We start from the raw sequence: 25,946 nt of genomic DNA, 5'->3' as shown, positions 1-25,946 counted from the left end.
AGACATTGGTTTCGCTTTGCATAAAGAACTGTGTTAAATAATGTTTAACATCAGGACAATTATTTGTGAATATAATTGCACACAAAAAAATGTACACACAGATTTTCAAAAGCTAAATTATGGCGCAAATAGACAGAGCGTCACGGACTTCAAAGGTTGTCAAGGCTGTGAATGAGGCGTTTGAATGAGGACCATTGTGGGAAGGGACACTGTGTGAAGGGCCACTCCGGGACTAAATCGTGTGAATGATCTCATTGACTTCAATTTTTACCATTTCCCAGCTATTTGAATATCCTTTCATATAAAAGTCGCCGCATTTTCATTCACTGGATTGAAAGTTGCAGATGCGCATTAAATAGACACATTGATTACGTTTTAAATGTTGTCTTGATCCGTAATTGTAGTCATAGAATTTCTACAAATATTCAGAAAAGGAAGTCTGAATGTTGCACATGGTTCCTGGTACCTAATCACAGTGAAACTGAACGGCAGAATCTTTAGAAATCTTGGTAAAGGGAATGAAATAATAAATACTACAAACAAAAATACGTCTTCCACGTCCACTAGGATGTTTGGGAGTTTGAATCAAACATCGTGGTGGTCGTGTTTCAGCACCGTTGTTTTCGCTGTCTATGACAATGTTTCATTTCAGTCAAACTCAACGAATATTTAATCATTTGCCTCACTGCGTGTTCTAACATGTTGTCAAAAGTGCCCACAAAACACACAAGAGGTTGCATTTGCCTTGGAATATAAATGACCTCTCCAGGTTGATGCTTATACATGACTATCAAAGTTTAGAGTGTATTTGCTTGTAGTATATATTTTTCCATGGGAAGATACTCACGTTCAGGGGTGCATAGCAGGTACAGAAAACAATGGTGATTGCTCCTAGAAACCACACCATCTGCGTTTCCATTTCCATCTCAAGTATGTTCCGGTGTCGATGTCCGCTAACGCGCAATCTCCGATCTATGGATGGCGAGTTGTTGATCCTCCGTGTCCGCCGCATCTGCAGTAATGTCACGACAACGGTACAGTTGGACACAAAGATGAAAGAGATGACAAGGATGTTCATGATGGAGAATAAATAGGCGAAGGCCGCGTCAGTGGTGCTCTGTCGGTGAAAATTCAAGAAGCACCAGGACTTGGGAAACTGAAGTGCATATGTCCCCACACCCATGAAAGGAAGCGTACAGAATGAAAGCGTAAATATCCAGCAACCGATGATCATAAACTGGGCTTTTCTGACCGTTACGACTCGTGCGTAGAAGTACGTGAAACGCAAAGCTAGAACACGCTCCAGGGACATTATCAAAACCAACAGTGGGGTTAGAATTCCAAAACACACCATCGTGAAACCATGGTATTTGCACACGGGGTCTCCGCCTTGCCACTGGAGATTGTTAGCATATGTGATAATTGCGATTGGCCCAGCACACATCTGACCAATGACGTCAGTCCAAGCTAGCCCAGCCAACATCGTGAAGAACACCGTCTTTCTGACCTCTTTTTTGGACGTGTACAAAACCACAAGGGCAAGGACGTTTCCAAGGACGCCTGTTGACAGCATAAGGATGGGTGTTGACAAATTGATGCCCAGTGCCTGTTTGTTGCATGTTGCATTTCCACCCCCACTGTCTTTGCACAAAGCGTCCACATCCCTTAACATTGTGGAGTTAACAAACGACGAATTGACGACCTCCATCGTGGGACTTAGATAATGTTGGCCCGTAGTGGACTCCTATGTAAATCTGGAAGATAAAAACTTTAGTTACTGGTATGCTGAATGTGTTTGGCTTACTTCTCTATACTGCCAACAAAACCGACTTCAGACGTTACTTAATATTGTTTAAGCACAACAACAAACTGCACTTGATCGTGCTGTTGATCACTAGGATGTCTGGCCCATACTGCCGCCACGTAGCTGGAATATTGCTGAGTGCGACATAAAAGTAAACTCACTCACTCACTTGCAGACTCTTTCAATGTTGTCACAAACCCTAGCATGCAGTACACAAAGTTGTAACTTAACAGAACCCACTCATTAGATGATAGGTGACCAGATGGTGGACACACGAACACGTGCAGACAGCTCGTTGCGGGTGTAAAGGGTATCACTGGACAAACTACTGTGACCACGTGTTCCAGTTGACCCAGCTGAAAATAGGTACCTTGTGAGGAAGTGACTGTGTGATAACTCTCTGTGCCTAACAGGCATCATGGTCTGAATACTCCCCAGGGAGTAGAAATGTTTAAAATAATGCCAGATAAAAAGACATCCGTTGATCGAGTGAACACACCAGCGTCTTGAGCATGTGCTAGTTGCTGGATATGTGCGGTGTATAAATATCCTATATATATGTATATATATCACAGCAGCCATGTCCGTGCACATGGGAAGTAAGAACATGCTTGGGGACGTCTCTATCATGGATGTTCAGTTACCATGACATGATCGCAGGATCGTGCACCTGTAGTCTTACGCCATCAGGTTAGTCGCCTCTTACGACAAACATGGGTTGCTGGGGGCCAATTCCAACCCGGATCTTCATAGATTAATATAGGTTGATATATGTCCTGTGTAATGAGGACTGTGGGTTATCCTAGCGATTAGAGCGTTCGTTCGTCACGCTGGAGAGCCAGTCCAATTCCCCACACGAAGCCCATTTCTAGGGTTCCCCCGCTGTGATATTGCAAATAAGGACATCTAATAAACCTTACAATTTGATCCATGAAACCTCAATCAGAGTCTGAACGTCATTCGGGGTTTATGATCTGTTTCTGAAGATCACACTTCTTAAAATCCTGTTGACTTGATAGTTGTGTGTGTGCCTTGAAGTTGAGCAACTTGCCCTTTGAAGAAATCAAATCGGTGCCAACTGAATTAAATAAGGTCTGGGAACAATAACCCAGTTGGCGTCAAATAAAACACATGATGGGTGTACAACAACATACAGCTGCCTTTGGAAATCAAATTTCATTGTTGTAATGGCAACTGCGTAATTGGAATGTATTTTTTTTCTTACAGCTGAACATCTGCAGAGACAAACAACCTGTAGTGGCATAACAACTGTCCCCAGTATACATCCGTGGGAGAAGAGTTCACCGAATTTGTGTAATAGGTGTACAATTGAGCTCTAATTTAGAGTCATTAAGGGAAGATTCTTGAATATGAATATGAATATGAATACATTCATGCACCATAAAAGTACTTTTCAATGCTCATTTCTTTGGTTGTTTAGTTGATTCAACGCCGCACTCGGCCATATATCACCTACATGACAGCAGTAGGTAAATAATGGAGTTTGGGTCAGATAATCCTGTGATCAACAGCATGAGCATCGATCTACACAACTGGATACGATGACATGTGTCAACCAATCAGCGAGTTTGACCACCTGATCCCGTGTCTATGAAAACAGTCATGAACGACATTAGTTTTTTTTTCAAAATTCGTTTCTTTCTTTAAGTTGATCGAACAATGGCTGGTTTCATTGACATATATACATGTGTGCGTATTAGACGTACTCGACTATTTGTTCCAGCTAGTGTGTTTGCTGGCCGCAATATGCCAGCGAGTAACAGCGGTGTTTGACAGCCTGAGCACCATCTGGACGTAACACCTAGTTGGTTGTGTAGTGAATGAGTGAGTGAGGATGGTTTCGCAATATCCCAGCAGTCACTACGGGGGAAACCAGACATGGGCTTCACACGATGTTCCCATGTGGCGAATCGAACCCGGGTCTTCAGCGTGCCGCGTGAACGCCTCAACCACTTGGGTTCAACCGTTCTCAGCCATGTATTATAGTCTGGAAGCCTAGTCTCCTTATGTTGACTCTAGCAATCTGCTCTCTCCAGGTTCCAAACAGGTAACATTGAAAACAGTACATGATACAGAGGTTTAGTTAAGTGGGAGATTATCCTGACAAACACTCGACCTTCCTCAGCGACGCGACACGCCTGGGGTATAGTTCCTTATACACTTAGGTGCTGCAGTTGATGAGTGTTTCTAATATATATGTCATTAACTGCGTCCCTTGATCTCACGGCAGTCACTGCTAACATATTAACACGCCCAGTCTGTTTCCTGGCAAACAATCTGCAGTCGATTTACATACATATACAAGTGCACGCGTCATTTTCGGATCGAGCAATGAAAAAGTACAAACTTTGTCAACACTGACGTGTATACCATGTGTGTGTGTCCTTGGCAGGGAAAATTTGAAATGACTAAGCAGAAATTGCTGTCATGTATTTTCATTTAGCGTCTAATATTTACTAAAGACGTACTTGACATAATTCAAATCACAGCCATTGTGAATCCCCATACACAGCGGAACGGTAGGTTGCCCAGTGTTTAATGCGTTCGCTCATGTCACCAAAGGAATGGGTTCGATTCAACACATGAATGTATACGAAGCATATTTCTGGTGTCATGTTATTGCCTTATTACTGCGTAAAACCCAACTCACTCACTCACCCAAGACAAGCAAATTCTGTTGATACAATATATGAGAAATACAATAATGAGTGAGTTTAGTTTTACGCGCAGCAGCAATAATTCCAGCTATAAGGCAGCGGTCTGTAAATAACTGAGTCTGAACCTGACAATCCTGTGATCAACAACATGAGAACATTGATCTACACAATTGGGGATACGATGGCATGTGTGAATCAAGGCCAATACCAGTTCCAGATTATTAAAATAATCGTTAAACTGGATGTAAGAAATCCATTTCGGCTATGACAACTGCATCGTTATTCGGAATGTCTGACTACAGAGTGTATGAATTACATGTGTCCAGCTGAACACACATTACAGTACCATGCTTTGACCATGCATGTACTTCATAACTCTGTGACAAGCTATCTGCACCTACCTATATATAACAAGGAAATGAACAACTCCCGACAACCACCAACACAACTCCGGACACCTTGGGCTGAAGCATCCTTTCCATTATCCGGAATCATGAGCCCTGCATCCGGGTTGTCACCAATTGTGTTGTTTGTTTTTGTTTTGTTAAACTTTGTTGTTCCCAAAATACAACTGAAAAATATTCAACATTTCATCTGCCTTGCAACAACCCTCGTCTGAATTGAGAGAAATCGGAAAGGGGAACTCCAGAAATTTCCAATTTTCATCATAGGTCCCAGTGGACTAAAGCACTCACACTGGTCAATGTTGTTATCACAGGGCTGGTGAGAGCATATGTGTTCTTCTACTACAAAGTAGATCTTTGAATCATGTAGCACCAAGTTTGACAGCTGGTAGAGCTGTCTATAACACCCATGTTGCTTTTTAACTACCACACTTACACTAATATGATCCTTGGGGTAGCCAAGTGGTTATAGTGTTTGCACGTAGCGCCGAAGACCCGGGTTCTATTCTCACATGGATGCAGGGTGTGAGGCCCATTTCTTATGTACCCAGCCTTCATACTGGTCGCCTAATACCCACGTATGACACAATAATGGAACTAGCCTGTCCGGGAATTGAATGAGAGATTCTGTAACCCACATTTATCAATATTAACAGTTGCCCAGGGGACACGAATAACTGACTCCAAGTATTTACCAAGTGGAAATCTAACCCGTGGAAACATATTCGGCATGACAAAGCAATCGTTAATTCCGGTGAGTTTGTTTAGCAGATTTGAACTGTTATATGTGCAAACATGTGTCGAAATTATGATACCCCATGCAAATCATCATCGGGAAAAAATGGGATACCATTCGAACATGATACGATTCTGGTACACCTAAGGGAGGCAACTCGACATTAAAATAGCGAAAGGTCGTGCCGCAGTTCCATTAAGGCTGTACCCCGTGAGCTTAAATCAACGGTTAATGAAAATTCACCTCACTATCAAAGTTTTATTTATATGTCATAGGATTCTTTAAATATATGTAATTTCCGATTTGCTAGTCTCATATCAGCATCAGAGAGAACGTGTGTATCAACACCTACATTACGTTTGTGCAAAGCAGATTTCATAATTATGTCTTCCTTTATAGGTTCCTCGGGGCCATGGGAAATAATTTAACTACCTCTTGTGTAGTGTATGCTGACTGCAGCTGGTGATCACCTAGGCCGCTGATAAACACTTCAAGTCTTTGTGGACCTTATAAATCGTGCAGAGTTTCAGAAAGTCTTGACCTCCTTCCTGGCCTCACATATACGTTAGATAAGCTGCAAATGTATGTTTGATATACAGGCCGCAGATATTGCTACCCTCTGGTGGCCCGCTGCATGGTTTATAGTGTTTGTCGCTTGTGCTTTCTTATAAAAGACCTTCGATTTTTATTGTGGTAGGTGATATGGTGTGCCTAATTACAACGCTTTTGACGGTTTCATCCACATACAGGCAAAACATACAAGTTGTGTTGGATAGAGAGGGAGGGTGGGGTGTGCGTTTGTGTGGTAGTGGGGGGAGACAGACAGACAGAGGGAGAGACAGAGAGAGTGATAAATAGGCAGACAGACAGAGATGTCAGGCAAACAGAACGACATATATGATATTCGAGATACAATTCGCTTCTTTTGCATCCGTAATATCCGAGAGGCAAGACCTGTTACACGTGCTAACCATGTGAACAACCAACTTGGCTTTGCATGTGTTTGTGGCTCGTGCCACCAATGGGACCGCACAGACTCACGTTTTGATTCACACATTTGCCAACACATGTAATATATGTATTATTATTTAGTGATTCATAAACTGTAGGAAACCGTACAGCAGACCCCGCTTTTATTAGAAAGTCATTTAGTTTATGGCAATATTTCATCTCCATTCTTTATTAGTTCATCAAAGCACAGCACAATTTAAGTCCAAAGAATGAGACACTGGAAGTATTTACGCTGAAGTCTTAAGAACCAAATCTTCATCTAATGTGCTGTCATCAAAATGCGTCTGTGTTGACAGAGATAAAAGCCAGTCCATAAATTATTACGCGTCTGGTACTGATAGAGGTCACTTAAATACCCTAGATCCGGGATGCAATTATCAAGGAATAAAACGATAATAACTATACTGAGTTCACATTCAGAACTTCTGTAGACATAATAACAACACGAAAACACTCCATAATTCAATGCTACAAACAGGAATAGCAAAGAGACGGACAATGTCAAGGTAACCTTACCACACAGTGAGATACGACGTACATATCTTAAACCATATATACCATAGAATGAATAATATAGCGAAAACGGGTTTTCTATCTTTTCTTTTTCAATCATGAATGCATATTCTTAGCGAATATTATATCAGATAACATCCTAAGGCCAGATTCCTGTGTTTATGAACAGATGACAAGGAACAAGCATGTAAGTGGGCGATTTTACGGCGATGTGCATAAGCAAGTGTTATTCATTGCAGACAGCACGTCACGGTTGCCGAGAGGAAATAATTATGTCACCCCGAAACCAGGCCCAAATGTATTTACACGTGACAGCCAGGTGCTTGTTGACAGAACATTGCTCATTCAGCTCACAGCAATATTTGCTAACTGGTTTGCGTCAGTCTTGCGGGCACGCGTGTGCGAATCTCCACCATGAACCGGATGTAAAAGATCAATCAGCATCAGAGGTCATGTTGACACAAGAACGTGAGACTTTGTGTTTTACAACACGTGGATTTGCTTATTTATGTAATCTGCAGAAGAACACCCCAACAATATGCCTGTTTCTCGCATGACAGGGAAACTCTTTATTGACACAGTACCGGTATAAGCGAAACTGACTAATGAATTTATTAACTTAGTGGTTGAGTGAAGTTTTACACCGCTTTAGAATTGATCCAGCAATACCACAGAGGACACCCCACGACTTATCGCTATCGAAAATCGACCCCATGTCTTTACATTAACAATTAGTCTCTGAAATGAACATAGTTTACAGAAAATGGTCATGATAAAAAAATATAATATTATAAAAAAAACCCGAGACTTTCTTCATTTTCTTGACTTGCCACATTTTCTAGACTTAAGAGGGCTTCCTTGCATACATTTGCTTCAGGGTCTGTATGGCAGACTATCATGTGTTCAACGCATAACCTAACACCTTCCACTGGGTTTGAACCACTCCTACCTTTTATGAGGCAGTGTTCGCAGCAATGAACACTGATACATTTGAACACCTGTTCAACTAACTGTCCTCATGATTTGTTGCAGGTTTTGAACATAATATGGAATATATGCATTTTGTTTTAATAGAGTATGTTACACATTCTACGTAATCAAATATGAAAGACTTACACCTAGTCTCTGAAATGAACACATTTTACTGAAAAAAGTTCATAGTGAAAAAATAATATAATGAAATGGAGCCTTGAGACTTTCGTTATTTTCAGACTTGCGACATGTTTTAGACTTGCGTGGGCTTTCTTGGATATATTTGCTTCAGGGTTTGTACAACAGACTACGAATATACCACGGGCGGGTCAACAGTAGTAACCTTATAGAATTATCTTCACACGTGTACTGATACGTTTACCACATACCAAGGTAGAATACGTACATGATTTAGTTAACACACATTCAGCGAATGACATCTAAAGCATGTGTCACCGATCTGAGCATTTAGAATCTGAGCATACACATACACAAGATCGGTGTATGTTCCATGTCGGGGCAACAAAGCTCCGCAACAGGTGCACTTTATCTAAGAGCTGCCAGAGGATGAAGAGACGTCATGCTGGGTTTACAGCAATGAAACATATGCTGTGTATCACAGATTATAACTGAATTCAAAGTCTGAACTGAATATCAATCATAAAACTGAATATCATAGACTGAAGTGAACAGATAGCAACACAGATTATAACTGGTTATCACAGACTGAACTGAATAGCACAAAAGGCAACTAAATATCACAGAATAAAAAGGAACATCACAGACTGAGCCGCATATCACTGACTATGACTGAATCCCACAGATAATATATGAATATCACAAACTCAACCGACTACACAGCATAAAACTGAATATCACAGACTGAACTGAATATACGGCATAAAACCGAATATCATAGACTGAACTGAATATCACAAAATATAACTGAATAGAAAGCATAAAATGAATATCACACACTGAACTGAAAATAACAGAATGAATATTACGTAACTGAACAAAATATCACAGAATAGCACTAAATATAACAGAATAAATCTGAATATCCCAAAATGAGCTGAATATCACAGAAAATAAATGGATATCATAGACTGAGCTGAATATCACAAAATGTCACTAAATATCACTGGATAAAACATCTGATATCACAAAACGAACTGAATATTACACAATATAACTGTCTGTCCCAGACTCAATTTATTATCCAGCATAAAACTGAGTATCATAGACTGAACTGAATAGCACTGAACATCACAGAGTAACTCTAAATATCACAGAATGAATTGAACATATCTGTATATCATAATATGCAACTAACATTCACAGATAGCAAATGAAGACTACAACTGAACAGTCCAGAATGTAATTGAATATTACAGACAGTCATCGAAAATAACCCAGTATCACGCTGATTATCATTGATTGTCATTGTAACTAGTTACAATCAGCTTTGTTATAGAAATGTGTTTCGTGTTCAGTGTGCAATGGTTGCTTACTCATAGTTCGTTTTTCTCTCATTAGTATTTAGTAAACAGGAATATAATGTTAGTGGTCTGAGTAACTGCCACATGAGTCTGAAACCTACACAGGCACCAGTGAACCGTAGGCCAATGATGAATAAAGTATGAATGTTAAACTTTTGTCATAATGGTTTCATCTGAATGAGATATTGATCACCGAAATATATACTGGGCAAAATATGTTAGAGATATTGGTATTTTGTGACAGATATTTCATCAGTATGTCAATGAATAAATACACAATTATTCAAAATTTACAAAAGTCCCTAACTAGTTTTGTCCATTATACGATCGAGCGACGCAGAAACACATCATACAATAACCGGTAAGAAACGGAAACGTTACATGATGTCCAGCCCATCAATACAGGCTGACTGAAGACATAATGAGAGTTTAATCGCATTTATGTCACATCGGAGACACTGAGACATCTCTCTACGCATGAAGTGAGATTATATCTTGCATTGTCTGCTGATACAGAGCAGTCCATGGTACAATGCTCTCAAAGTTAAAAACACGAATCTAATACCTTGCTAGTTCGATTAATGAATACACGAACAAGTGTAAAAATAGATCCATATGTATCTAATTCGTTAGACTTGTTCATATGGTACCATATTACGCCTTCACAGTTGGCAACGTTAACACTTATGGATCATAAAAGGTAAACCATAAATAGCCCAGCCTTTTCTTTGACATGATTATGACAGATTCAAATTGCTGCAGGGAATTCAAATGACGTTAACAGTTATAAAGCTTTATATCTGTGACATTATCCTTCTGACGGGGTCAGGGTCAAATTATGTCGACGTTTTTCGCCACGGCAGCTGAGGAAGATAATAACGCTGAATGCACGTCAAGGAAGCAGAGTAAGAGAATGTCACGATCGATACTTCCTGTTTCGTGTTGACGCAGAAACCATATAAGGACCATATTGTTTTATTGGGTAATGACTGTTTGTACACCTGACAAATGCAGGGTGGAAATTTGATAAGTTTCAGATGGAATGATTACATGCTGTTGCCAAACAAATACATTGGTTTCAGTATCATACCTCATAATGAAATTAATACTTCCGAACAAATCTCATGGGGCCAGGATCTACGATAGCGCATGTAACATCAAATTTCAGAAGCAGGGGAGCAAGACTAGCCACCAACGTGAAATAAGAAAACAACGGTGCCTATCATGTTGCAGAAAGCATGTTGTGTTGAAAAATGAATCGACATTATCAAAATGTGTTAATGCTGCATGGATGGGGTGTTGGCAGCACATGAGCATAAAGTTAGATACGAGTAAAGTGATTTCATAAACGGAAGGTGTTAATGCTGTAAGTGTTAATGCTGTAAGTGTTGATGCTGCAAGTGTTGATGCTGTTAGTGTTTATACTGTTAGTTTTGATGAAGTAAGTGTTGATGTAGTAAGTGGTGATGCTGTAAGTGTTGATGAAGTAAGTGTCGATGCGGTAAGTATTGATGTAGTAAGTGTTGATGAAGTAAGTGTCGATGTTGTAAGTGTTGATGTTGTAAGTGTCGATGCTGTTAGTACTGATGCTGTTAGTATCGATGTTGTAAGTGTCGATGCTGTTAGTGTTTATACTATTAGTGTTGATGACGTGTCGATGAGGTAAGTGTCGATGTTGTAAGTGTCGATGTCGTAAGTGTCGATGTTGTTAGTGTTGATGCTGTAAGTGTCGATGAGGTAAGTGTCGATGATGTAAGTGTCGATGTCGTAAGAGTCGATGTTGTTAGTGTTGATGCTGTAAGTGTCGATGAGGTAAGTGTCGATGATGTAAGTGTCGATGTTGTAAGTGTCGATGTTGTAAGTGTCGATGTTGTAAGTGTTGATGAGGAAAGTGTCGATGTTGTAAGTGTTGATGCTGTAAGTGTCGATGAGGTAAGTGTCGATGTTGTAAGTGTCGATGTCGTAAGTGTCGATGTTGTTAGTGTCGATGTTGTAAGTGTCGATGTTGTTAGTGTCGATGTTGTAAGTGTCGATGTTGTAAGTGTTGATGCTGTAAGTGTCGATGTTGTTAGTGTCGATGTTGTAAGTGTCGATGTTGTAAGTGTCGATGTTGTAAGTGTTGATGCTGTAAGTGTCGATGTTGTTAGTGTCGATGTTGTAAGTGTCGATGTCGTAAGTGTCGATGTTGCAAGTGTCGATGTTGTAAGTGTCGATGTTGTAAGTGTTGATGCGGTAAGTGTTGATGAGGAAAGTGTCGATGGGGTAAGTGTCGATGTTGTAAGTGTTGATGCTGTAACTAATAATAACATACTAAATAATACTAAAGACCTGAACGCCCTAAAGGCAACGAAATAGGTATGATCAATATTTACTTTCTCCACAAACATGTTGATCTCTGACTTACAGTTTGACTGATCTGAGAAAACTTGCGAAACATTACGTTATATTGCAGCATCTATCGCACTGGTTCATCCCTAAATATTACATAACTGTCACTTCGAATTTACAAATAGAAACTGACCATAAACAACAAAAACAGGTGATCACTTTATCAGGCATGGCCTCTGGCTCACAAAACGAACATACTGACAGCTGTTATCGACAAATGAAATGGTTACCTATTTCCCCTTAGGCACTAACGCATAGCAGTCAAAGGCCTTGGAAATTTGCAACATGTGGTAGATTCATTAGGTATGAAACATCATCAATGCTATGTGTCCTCGTGATAGTCCTGTTATTTATTGTCACATATTTCTTGTCAATATCAATTTTCACGACTTGTGACTTGAACACATCCGGGCATACATATTCCAAGCAGGAGTTTAATAGTTTTCGTTGTATAATAGTCTAGTATACTGGTCAAAAATAGTTAGGGATATATGTAAATTTTTAAATTAAGAATAATTATCTATTTATTCATTAAAAATCTGATGAAATATCAATCATAAAAATACCAATATCACTAAATTATTTTGTCCAGTATATTTTGCATCAGTTAGCATTTTATCAAAAGACAAGAAAATACTTATGTTAATACATTTAATATTAATATTATCATATATCAACTAGATGACTTGTATTACTTTGATTACAAATTTGTTCGACACAGATGACAGATGGATATCACACATATAGACATTAACACATTAAGGATTTGCAAGAGATGTATTTATTTCCTTTACAGTACACTCGCATTGAACTGACTTTGTGAGATAGGAAATTTAAGGTTCTGCTTACAGAGTACACTAAGACTAATAAATACAAACACGTTGTATACGAAGGCCCATTGCTAAACTTGTGATACTGACAATACAGGTAAACTCCACAGAACTTACAACTAAATCACATAGATCATACGTTGGTTGCTCGTTTGCGTGCGTGCTGCGTGCATGTGTGAGTGAGTGAGTGAGTGAGTGAGTGTTCACTGTATTGTCCAAATGTTAAAAGTTCTGAGCTTTCCAGCTTTGTGTAGTAGTTCTTACCTAGATGTTGCAGCCATAGAAAACATCTTTAAGTGGAAATAAGTGTGATAAACAACGGGGAAGGTTTTGTGGGAATACAACTCCTAACATTACAACACGGAGACAACTGTCGCCATAAATCACTGGTTCACACAAAAATAATTTGAAAGTTTGATCTAAAGTTATCAGTCGAAATCAGGCTCAGGCAATTCGTTGATACCGGCTACATCTCGTGCATTGTATACACTGTTGTACACACGTATCTCGATTATCGAACGTACAGAGCTTCAGTCTAACTCATGAACTCACTAATACAAGTTCACTGGCACATGACAAATTATTATACAAGACGGTATTTCTCCGTTTGTCACTTCCTAACCGCTACTTCCAGAGGAATATTTGTCTAGGCACATATAGGGAGCGCATATGATGACTTCCAAAGCTGATGTCCATACTCTGGTCAGCATTAGCAGGATACAGATACATATCTCATGTATTACCACAGGTTCCTGCGAAAGCTAACAAATAGTCTCATGTTTTTATATTGTTTTGGGCAGTACCGGTCAACACTTGAACAAAGGGGAAATGAAACTTCCGAACCACAGCCTTGATACATACGAGCGTGCATGAATACTTGATAAAGCCTTTTTACAACAACACGAATACCTCATGTGGTGATTTTCTTTTTCCTTTTCCTTACATTAAACACCCTATATGTAACACACTGGATTGTCAATGCTGAACGGGTAAATCGGACTAAATAAATACAATCATGTATCTTCGATACATTCCAACCAACGTGGTCACAAAATCAAGAATTCAAGGGAATTCAACCTAGAACATTCTACATTAACTAAATGGCTAGTGTGGATGAACTCCATGCTTGATTCAAGATGATTTCCCTGTAGCAGTCCGGAGAAGGGGTATGTATTTGGATGATGAGTAGGAGGTCGCATGCATGATCCTGGTGAAGCATGGTACACATACATCAAAGGCAAACAGAACATGTTTGCTTTCTAATAACACCACGCAATTCATTCAGATACAGCAGCTTAAATTACATTGCTCCCAAATCTCGAAGTGGATGGATTCCACTTGGAGCCTATATAACGGTCAGCAGCATTCCCACTGGAGTTGACGTTAGACACACGCGCACAACAACATCTGTACTTCTAATGAGCTTTACTGCAAGAAAACATATGAATGGGCACGGGAATTTGAACTGATGAAGACTGTGGAGAGTAGAACATTCTTTCATCAGCGGCAGATAGCTAGGCAGTATGTCATCAACCTCCAGATACGGGTTTGAGGGAGGCAACTTGTCTAAATAAACCTGACGCGTATTTTCATGGATAAAGCATTGATATATAGTTTGTTTTTCAGTTAGGAAATGACTGATAAATTCACCAGCTTTGCACTGGCTGGAGGGAGCGAGTGAAGAGAAAAAGCAAGTGGGAGACCACACCTTTGTACAGTAATCCAGTTATAGAACGACGTGTAAGCTTGATTATGGGGGATTGAAGAAATAACGGTCTGGTGAATGTTTCTATGACTAAGCCAGAAACATAACCAACCCCAAAAAGGTTTGGAAACCATGAAAAGCAGGTTCGTGGAACGCCTAGGGACGCAATCCTCTAGTCTGTCCCACGGTCCCTGAACCAAATTATATTCCAAACTGAACAGCCCTCCCTGCGATGCTAAAGCTTAGATTTCCCCTGAATCTCCAAATTAAGTCGGGCTCCTTTTCAGTTTAAATGGGTTTATTTGTTGCTATCAACATTATATAAATTTAGGGACTAAGCGGAAGTCTAGCAAATCCTCAAGAGCAAGCTGTTTGCGCCTTGGACAACTGGACTGCCCCAACGATAAGAAACATTCAACATTAATACCACTTGTTCTGTGATGTGAACTTATGTCATCTAAAGACATTCAGTACAAAAACAATGCAAAGTAACTGAGGCTTTAACAATCAGTATTTAATGAATGATGAAAAATATGAAATTCCGTGCTCTCTCACACAAGAGGACAGATACAAAAGTGTTTTCGAGTAGCTGTGCTTCAACGTTAACAGCCTCGGGAATGTATTATAATGGATGTCCTGTGCTCATGACGTTTCATTGTCGGCTGAATTCAACAATACCTTTTAGGATCACCTAGATCTAAGTGCGTTTGCCTTTTACCTTTCAAGACGTTTGTGGTGTGGTTGTGTTAGCTGATATGATGTACACGCTTGACGTGTTCGACACTCGCAATAGACTCACAGCAGAACAGGATGAAAGGTTTCCGCATTCGTATTTGAATTTTTCAGTTAATCTTTAATCAAACCTGACGTCGTGGCGCCAAAGACAGTGGTCTTGTTAGACAATTTTACATGCTTGCGATAGTGTAATATATCACAATTTGTAAAATATACCTGTCTTAATTTCACTCATTACGGAAGTAATGTGACATCGACATCTACCGTGCTGTCATTTATTTCATCCTCGCTTACATAGTACAGGTTAACGAGAGCCCTCAGATTTGAGGGTGTATTGTGCAACTGCAGTTGCATCCATTACAAACATCGACTCCTTAAACTATAGTGTTGATACATGCGCTCTCCCTACACTCTTGAAATCGTGGCGAATGTCGGTTGAACATTTTTAAAGGCATTGAAGCGGTTGTCACAAGGAACCAAAGGCTCGGTCACACAGTCGGAAAATACCGTGGCGCGTGACATGATACAGGAAATGTCAGCAGTGGTGGAGTGTTTCTGTTAGTGCTGTTTGCCCGTGTACATGCATTGTTGTTAAAGGTGACCTTCGGCTGGGTCACATGGCATGTGCTTAAGACAGTGCATCCTTGATAGAAGTCGAACCCAGTTCGTCGACGTCAGAATCAGTTTCATACGCATGAACACACAGGCACACGCACACGCACACGCACATACATACATACATACATACATACATACATACATACATACATACATACATACATACATACATACATACATACATACATACATACATACAATATTAACGCACCTTGTCCCAGGCATCACCAACCCCACCCCATACCTCTACCTCCTATCTCCTTTCCGCATGCTATCCACCTCCATGGCAAAAACGAAAAAAAAAACGGACGATGTACTTTTGCATAACAACAGTTACTGATGTGTGTGTGTGTGTGTGTGTGTGTGTGCGTGTGTGTGTATGCGTGTGCGTGTGCGTGTGCGCATGTGTGAGTGTGCGGGGTGGGGGGTCTGTTTCTGTGTCTCCGAGTGTGAGATATCTACACAGCTGCAGCAGATAAGAGTGACAGAGCCTCATAGGGTTATATGAACCGGATATGCACTGTAAAACGCTCCAGATCTGACATGCAAGAAAAAGTAAACGTAAACACAAGCTATATACGCAAGGACACTGCCAATCTTTTCAAAAGCCGCGTGTTGTAAATATGCATTTCCGCTCGCGAAAAAATAACTATATATGTGTGAATCATGAGTAACGAAGATTTCTATGACTATCAGACACAATTCACCCTGCACAATTAACGCTACAGAAGATCTACTTGGGCAAAACGAATTGCACTAAAAGACTCTGAACATGACACAACACTCACCTTGGCTGTGACCTCACCGTGTAAACCAACTCGGACAAAGTTCACATAAAATGACGAAAAACGTCCGCATGTCCTTACATTATGCGCGCGTCCTGGTTCTACACAAGTGCAAAAAACTGGCCTGTACTTAGCGTCAAGTGAAGATAATAAGTCCGTGGAATCTACTAACAATGGTTTGTCTGTCTCTGATCAACAGCTGAGAAAACTGAACTGTTTCCGCGAACATAACATGCTCAATCACTTGCCCTTGCCCGGCACAAATGTGTGATTTTCTTTCAAGTTCACCAGTTGAAAATGTGGTTTGTATTGCTACGTTACCAGCTAACGCGGGATGGAGAAACGGGACAGGAACAAGCGTCACACAGGCGGGAGGGACCAGGATTATCACAATGTCACGTAAAGTATGACAGGAATGTATTACTTTACCTTTCGCATTATTTCCAAATCTCGGAAAGTAATTCCACAAGTCATCCTTTCTCACGCGAAGCTGCGAGTCCACTATCTTGCTCTAAACCCTCCTGAGTATATACAGTTAACAACAAAGCGAGCCGCCATTGGATGTAACCCCGTAGCGGTTACCTCCCTTTGGGTATCCTCCGGTGAAACAGCTGTGTTATTATAACACTGAAGAAAACATGACTCACATGACTCCTGAGTGTGTGTACCTATCGATCGGTTGTTTACATTTCCAATCAACTTGGTAACAATTCTACATCTAAGCACGGTTGATCTAGGAGCTGCGTCTCCTCCAAAAATGCCCTTCGTTAGGGCCTTCAGTAATGATCCATTGTCCTATATGATATTATAATATTCACAATGCAGCGAGGTCCGTTAAACATATAACACTACTAAAGCTGACTGAAGGAAGTGTTGCGGATAGGTACGGTTTGCACTGCACCACACTCTAACGGAACTCGCTGCATTGTGAATATATATATAGAGTACACAGGTGTATATATTGTGTATGCACAATGGTCATTGTCGCGGCAAGTCATCACCCGGTATCTGTCAAGTCAGTGGGTACAAACATCGATATTCCGCATGAACGCATGATAGGATATTTGTTGCAGGTTTCATTATGTATATTTCTAAGTATCTATAATAAGTGAGTGATATTTTACAGCGCCTTTAGAAATATTCCAGAGACACTAGGGTCGTGGGTTGATTATTGGTTGAAGCGTTTGCTCACCACGCCTAAAATCCGGGTTCGATTCCTCACATGCCACAATGTCAGGAGCCCGATTCTAGTGTCAGCAAAATGGACGCCAGACACTGTTTCAATGAGGAGAATAGAACCAAGAATTCGGCGTGACAAATAAAATCTATTACCACGACACTACCCCAACGCTCACTAAGATCTAGATGTGTTAACACGGCGGATTTCTTATTTCAGTTAAACGCAAATGAGGTTTTAAAGTTAATTGTGTACTCTATAAGGTATCAGTATAGACTATTGTATCAGGCAGTATTTCAATATTACAGAATTACCACTTAAAACCCGTTCGTAACAATGTAGTTATGAATCTGACACCTTACGAAAACGTGTAAACGGCCGATTTTGCAATAACTGTCTGAAGAGCTGAAGTTTCAGAAACAAAGTCGTCAATTTAACTTGCAGTTAAATGCATACTTTTCAAATCAGAATTATCACACTCAATTAATTCAGTCATATAATTTAACAGTTTCAAAATATCTAAAGCAATACTCTAACTATCCGTTAACAAGAGCTATACAAGATGAATCACCTTCTTCTCTAAACAAGTAATAAGTCCGTATGGCTTAATTACAAAATCTGTATAAGTGATGTCTAGTCATGTGCAGGAAGCACTTCTAGTGTCATCTGACACACACTATCCCACCTACTTGAAGCCACTCAGGAACTGAGCAAACTGACCCATTACAAAAAATGCTGGATACGGTGTCGGTGTAGAGCCTGTAGTTAATGAGCATGGACTGATCGAGACTGCTATATGTGTGTCTGTGTACATCCGTTTCAGGGCTGTTTGCTTCTATCGACATCGAGGTGATCCTTTAAGCATCAAGTTTGTACCTGTACTTTCCGTTCTTAAGGTACGTACACGGGTCTTTGACTGGTAATACTGCCCACTTTGGTCAGGATGCACGACAGACAGACTGGAATACACATGCAAGTGTGACACAAGCCATTGCAGAGCTTGAGTGTTAGGGTGAAAGCTTCGTGGTCGCTCGAACATGAGGTTTGTAGAGATTACGTTGTGGTTACTCTTAGTGGGGAGGGTTGTGATCTTCAGGGGGCACAGTATAGTATACATTGAAGTCATCTCAGGTTAGTTGTTTTCAGTGTTATACACCATTCAAAAAAGTAGGGGATATTCCATTTTGTGAGCATACCGCTAACCAGATGCCCATTCATATGAGAAAACGTAATATAAAATCCATATAGATTACATTTCCAAAGGAATGGAATAAATTGTCACATTTACCCTTCATTTCTCTTCATCATCTGTCCTCCCCCCCTCCCCCCCCCCCTTAGCTTCATCATTTGCGATTTATCGATGTTGAAAATCCAACCCCCCTACTATGTTTAACGACAGTATGTGAACAGACATTGAGATATACGAATTGTTATATTGTTAGGAAACTCTGACAGTTGTTAGTATAATGAAGTTAATTTTGTATAATATTATGTAAAGGTAGCAAAAGGCCAGGAAGGGTGTTAACGAATACTCGAATGACAATCAAACAGTATTCCAGCTTTATGGAGGCGGTCCGTAATTATCGAACCAGACAATCCAATGATCACGCATCATGAGCATCGATCTACGCAACTTAGATGCAATGACATGTGTCTACAAAGTCAGAGAGATAGGCCACCCGATCCCGTTAGCCCCACTTACAACAAGCATGTATTACTGGAGTTCAGTTCCACCCCGGATCTTCACGTAAATGTATTTAATTGCAACAATTCTCTTCTAAATGTACGAAAAACTAACTGCATTGATGGGTTTTGTTTAGTTACATAATAGAAATAGCCCTTCTCGTTGACGGCGGAGTGTTGACAATCCAGTTTAGACCAGTGAATCCAGAGATCAATTTTGTAATCCACGACGCCGGATTACAATTATATACAATCTACCAAGTCAGATCATGTGGTCAGCTAACTAAGGGTAGTGAAGACCAATTCAAACCTATAATCCCTGCAAGTAAATGCTCCTTAGTAAGGCGAAATCTAATTCAGTGAACGACTGAACGAACTAACTGCATGCGAGGATAGTAAGATAGTCTGATGGTGAGGAATTTCGTGAGTTGGTCAACGATGCTATCAGTGAGCCAGTCCTTCAGACGTCAGTATCATACTGTGGGTGGACCAATGACAGGTTCATTCGATGAGTCAGCTGATGCACGAAATGAACAGTGAATGAAATAACGAGGGCAATGATACGTCAACAAAAACGTGATATAAAGATGTAGGTTCATCAGAGAACGAATGAACAAATTAACAGATATTGAACAGAAAAAGGAATATAGTGTTATTGAATGTAAAATCTGAAACTGAAAAAGGAAACGAATAATGAAGAGTCTACAACAAACATTTTCAGTGGGTATATATCTAACAAACCTGTGGGCTTAAACCGGTTATACAAGTGATACCACCGAGTATTTCAACGAAATGTGCTGCAATCATCAATCTTAATCAAGGATCAGATGTTTGGCATAAGTCTCTTCGTAACGACCCACCCAAACCAATTTGTACCTGGAAAATTCCTCAAAGAAATCAACATACACTGTTTCCGATTTTTATGAAATTTAAACAATATATTAACAATTATTACATGGACTTCATTTGTGTTATACAGTGGGATATAACTGTGCCATCATTAACTTGATATGTGAAGTTCATAGACTTGATAAGATATAACTGTGAGAACATTAACTTGATATGTGAAGTTCATAGACTTGATAAGATATAACTGTGCCATCATTAACTTGATATGTGAAGTTCATAGACTTGATAAGATATAACTGTGCCATCATTAACTTGATATGTGAAGTTCATAGACTTGATAAGATATAACTGTGCCATCATTAACTTGATATGTGAAGTTCATAGACTTGATAAGATATAACTGTGCCATCATTAACTTGATATGTGAAGTTCATACACTTGATAAGATATAACTGTGCCATCATTAACTTGATATCTGAAGTTCATAGACTTGATAAGATATAACTGTGCCATCATTAACTTGATATGTGAAGTTCATAGACTTGATAAGATATAACTGTGCCATCATTAACTTGATATGTGAAGTTCATAGACTTGATAAGATATAACTGTGCCATCATTAACTTGATATGTGAAGTTCATAGACTTGATAAGATATAACTGTGCCATCATTAACTTGATATGTGAAGTTCATAGACTTGATAAGATATAACTGTGCCATCATTAACTTGATATCTGACGTTCATAGACTTGATAAGATATAACTGTGCCATCATTAACTTGATATGTGAAGTTCATAGACTTGATAAGATATAACTGTGCCATCATTAACTTGATATGTGAAGTTCATAGACTTGATAAGATATAACTGTGCCATCATTAACTTGATATGTGAAGTTCATAGACTTGATAAGATATAACTGAGAGAACATTAACTTGATATGTGACGTTCATAGACTTGATAAGATATAACTGTGCCATCATTAACTTGATATGTGAAGTTCATAGACTTGATAAGATATAACTGTGCCATCATTAACTTGATATGTGAAGTTCATAGACTTGATAAGATATAACTGAGAGAACATTAACTTGATATGTGAAGTTCATAGACTTGATAAGATATAACTGTGCCATCATTAACTTGATATGTGAAGTTCATAGACTTGATAAGATATAACTGAGAGAACATTAACTTGATATGTGAAGTTCATAGACTTGATAAGATATAACTGTGCCATCATTAACTTGATATGTGAAGTTCATAGACTTGATAAGATATAACTGTGCCATCATTAACTTGATATGTGAAGTTCATAGACTTGATAAGATATAACTGAGAGAACATTAACTTGATATGTGACGTTCATAGACTTGATAAGATATAACTGTGCCATCATTAACTTGATATGTGAAGTTCATAGACTTGATAAGATATAACTGTGCCATCATTAACTTGATATGTGAAGTTCATAGACTTGATAAGATATAACTGAGAGAACATTAACTTGATATGTGAAGTTCATAGACTTGATAAGATATAACTGTGCCATCATTAACTTGATATGTGAAGTTCATAGACTTGATAAGATATAACTGTGCCATCATTAACTTGATATGTGAAGTTCATAGACTTGATAAGATATAACTGTGCCATCATTAACTTGATATGTGAAGTTCATAGACTTGATAAGATATAACTGTGTCATCATTAACTTGATATGTGAAGTTCATAGACTTGATAAGATATAACTGTGCCATCATTAACTTGATATCTGACGTTCATAGACTTGATAAGATATAACTGTGTCATCATTAACTTGATATGTGAAGTTCATAGACTTGATAAGATATAACTGTGCCATCATTAACTTGATATGTGAAGTTCATAGACTTGATAAGATATAACTGAGAGAACATTAACTTGATATGTGAAGTTCATAGACTTGATAAGATATAACTGTGCCATCATTAACTTGATATGTGAAGTTCATAGACTTGATAAGATATAACTGAGAGAACATTAACTTGATATGTGAAGTTCATAGACTTGATAAGATATAACTGTGCCATCATTAACTTGATATGTGAAGTTCATAGACTTGATAAGATATAACTGTGCCATCATTAACTTGATATGTGAAGTTCATAGACTTGATAAGATATAACTGAGAGAACATTAACTTGATATGTGACGTTCATAGACTTGATAAGATATAACTGTGCCATCATTAACTTGATATCTGAAGTTCATAGACTTGATAAGATATAACTGTGCCATCATTAACTTGATATGTGAAGTTCATAGACTTGATAAGATATAACTGAGAGAACATTAACTTGATATGTGAAGTTCATAGACTTGATAAGATATAACTGTGCCATCATTAACTTGATATGTGAAGTTCATAGACTTGATAAGATATAACTGTGCCATCATTAACTTGATATGTGAAGTTCATAGACTTGATAAGATATAACTGTGCCATCATTAACTTGATATGTGAAGTTCATAGACTTGATAAGATATAACTGTGTCATCATTAACTTGATATGTGAAGTTCATAGACTTGATAAGATATAACTGTGCCATCATTAACTTGATATCTGACGTTCATAGACTTGATAAGATATAACTGTGTCATCATTAACTTGATATGTGAAGTTCATAGACTTGATAAGATATAACTGTGTCATCATTAACTTGATATCTGACGTTCATAAACTTGATAAGATATAACTGTGCCATCATTAACTTGATATGTGAAGTTCATAGACTTGATAAGATATAACTGTGTCATCATTAACTTGATATCTGACGTTCATAAACTTGATAAGATATAACTGTGCCATCATTAACTTGATATGTGAAGTTCATAGACTTGATAAGATATAACTGTGTCATCATTAACTTGATATCTGACGTTCATAAACTTGATAAGATATAACTGTGCCATCATTAACTTGATATGTGAAGTTCATAGACTTGATAAGATATAACTGTGTCATCATTAACTTGATATCTGACGTTCATAAACTTGATAAGATATAACTGTGCCATCATTAACTTGATATGTGAAGTTCATAGACTTGATAAGATATAACTGAGAGAACATTAACTTGATATGTGAAGTTCATAGACTTGATAAGATATAACTGTGCCATCATTAACTTGATATGTGAAGTTCATACACTTGATAAGATATAACTGTGCCATCATTAACTTGATACCTGAAGTTCATAGACTTGATAAGATATAACTGTGCCATCATTAACTTGATATCTGACGTTCATAGACTTGATAAGATATAACTGTGCCATCATTAACTTGATATCTGACGTTCATAGACTTGATAAGATATAACTGTGCCATCATTAACTTGATATCTGAAGTTCATAGACTTGATAAGATATAACTGTGCCATCATTAACTTGATATGTGAAGTTCATAGACTTGATAAGATAAAATAACTTTACTGTCTTGCTGGATTCGTTTATATGATAAACACCGCTTGTTTCGAACTACGGATAAATCGACCCGTTGGCGTTGGTTTCTAAATCAAGGTATTTCTGACATTACCATACCTTGAAAACAAGTGTGTTTAAAAAACATCAAAGACCCACTTTTTCTCACAACAGCGCTTCAAACACTCACTGTTCGGTGTAACAGTTGTAAGTAAACCTGGATCATGCCAGTTCAAATAAACACGTTTTATCCTCAGCATGTAAAAACAAACTGTGCAACTTGCCTCAATAGCCTTTCAACATAGCATAGTAGTACACAGGAGTCATACATCGGGTGGTCCAATCGAACACGTCACTGACAGCTTGGCAATACCTGTTCACGGGAGCGGATTGCCGTCAATCATGTAGAGTGATCGCACCTAGTACGTCAGATGTAAATAGCTTATAGCCGCATGATTTGTTTCAGCTGTGCGTAAATGACCGTAGCCTATTAAGGTAACTGTTCGACACCTTACAATTACAGGGTTGAGGAATAGGACTACATCTGGGAACAGTTTGCCGGGAAATTATAATTGGTTTGCTTGCAGTGATTCCAACCTGTGTACTGTATAGTCCTTAATGAGCTTTAATTTTGCGTATGATTTATTGGATACTGTGAATATAGAGATTGTGAATGTACATTTTGAAGAGAGGAAATTTGGTTGAATACAAATTGCACTATTCACACATCAATACACATTTTAACAAACTTAGTAATGTATATTTTTTTTGCCTTTAGGTTTACCGAGTGCTTTATGGATTTTATCGTGAACAGTAAATACTTTAATATATACCACGCTAAATGTCCATGGAATACACTGATCTGAGGCCAAAGATTAACATCTCGGTGTAGAGTTGTATCCCTTTCGTGAGCCAGGATCCGCCCTTTGTGGGTTCGAATGCGAGATTCGCATCTTTATTTGTCAGTTCCCGTTGGCGAGTATATTTCTACATCCCATGTAGGTTTCTCTGACGCACGTAACCTAACAACCATGATCTAACAGAAATGATGTTACAATACAGCCAAAAAGCATCGATCCATCTCGAGTTGATATTTGACAATGCATTATCCATGCGTCCTCATGCCCTCAGGTTCAGTGGCGGCATAGCCTAGTGGATACAGTATTCGATCATCGCCCTGACGACTCGAATTCGATTCTACACATGTGTGAAGCTATTTCTGGTGTCCCCCGCCATGTTTTTCCTAGAATACTGCCAAAAGCGGAATAAAGCCTCACGATCCATTATATCGTAACCACTACGATGCATAGAGACATATAGATTTCACTTCGTCAAGTCAGTGTTTAGCTTGAAAATACAAGACAATGTATTCAATGTTCAGGTAATACTGAAACCTTAGTGAAAGTGTTGTTTGTTTTCTTCGACCCAATGTTGACAAGCTGCGACTAAATGAAGAAATGCCATATTCATCAACTTTGACTTTCTTTTGTATCAGCTCATTTGTGTAGCCGTAACAACAAACCCCTTTAACTTCAAGAAGGCAAACGGCAAGATTTGAGTCAGTGTGTGAGTTAATAAAATTTACTGCTTTAAAGCAGAGTAGGTCCCCTCCTTGAGTCTGTACTTCAATCGCGCTGCTTGCGTCACGGAGCAGGTGTTTTCGAACTGCCTTGAGATAGCTTCTATACTGGAGTCGGGCACTCCATGAAAGAAGCCAAATAGCCAGTACGTCAACGATAATTAGTATTTATTCTAAATGAATTGATATATGCTCTTTTGACTTCACATGTTAAACAGCTGTTAGCTATCAAAACAAGTAGCTGGAGTAACACGTATGTGGGAAACAAACCAATGATATAATGTAATCTTATTCTGGCGACAAAGCGTTTTGACGCCTAGGTTACGTTCAACATGCGAACACGGCGCCACGATGACTAAGTTCCTCTCATGGGACATTGACCAACGACTGTCCTAGAGATGCGTTTGTTGCATAGGACCTTCGACGTTGTCCTGATATACTCATTATACTAATACTGAGTATAAAATACTTTGTAAACTGACACCATAGCGAACATTCCAAAAATAACGGTC

General features: G+C 38.9%; 2 protein-coding genes across 11 annotated transcripts in view; both read right to left on the bottom strand.

The window, feature by feature from the left end:
* Window positions 1–25,946, bottom strand: part of LOC137291023 (prostaglandin E2 receptor EP3 subtype-like) — an 81,723-nt gene that overhangs the window by 1,955 nt on the left and 53,822 nt on the right. For 5 of the 10 annotated variants that reach the window (XM_067822272.1, XM_067822273.1, XM_067822274.1 and 2 more), the window contains one exon: window positions 848–1,754. In XM_067822272.1, the coding sequence (XP_067678373.1) occupies window positions 848–1,708 (861 nt within the window). In that variant the 5' untranslated portion in view covers window positions 1,709–1,754. Of the gene's footprint in view, window positions 1–847; window positions 1,755–17,110; window positions 17,276–25,946 lie in introns of those variants that run through there. The other 5 variants (XM_067822277.1, XM_067822276.1, XM_067822278.1 and 2 more) reach the window with 3 other exon arrangements.
* LOC137292038 (rhoptry surface protein CERLI2-like) lies at window positions 11,250–13,128 on the bottom strand. Its single transcript, XM_067823590.1, has 2 exons — window positions 13,103–13,128; window positions 11,250–11,916 (listed from the first exon to the last, which is right to left on the bottom strand). The coding sequence occupies exons 1-2, from the start codon at window positions 13,126–13,128 to the stop codon at window positions 11,250–11,252; spliced, it is 693 nt and encodes a 230-aa protein (XP_067679691.1).

Source organism: Haliotis asinina, chromosome 7 (genome assembly GCF_037392515.1).
Source record: "Haliotis asinina isolate JCU_RB_2024 chromosome 7, JCU_Hal_asi_v2, whole genome shotgun sequence".
Taxonomy (NCBI): domain Eukaryota; kingdom Metazoa; phylum Mollusca; class Gastropoda; order Lepetellida; family Haliotidae; genus Haliotis; species Haliotis asinina.
The sequence above is the reverse complement of the archived record's forward strand: the minus strand, read 5'-3'. Positions and strand labels throughout refer to the sequence as shown.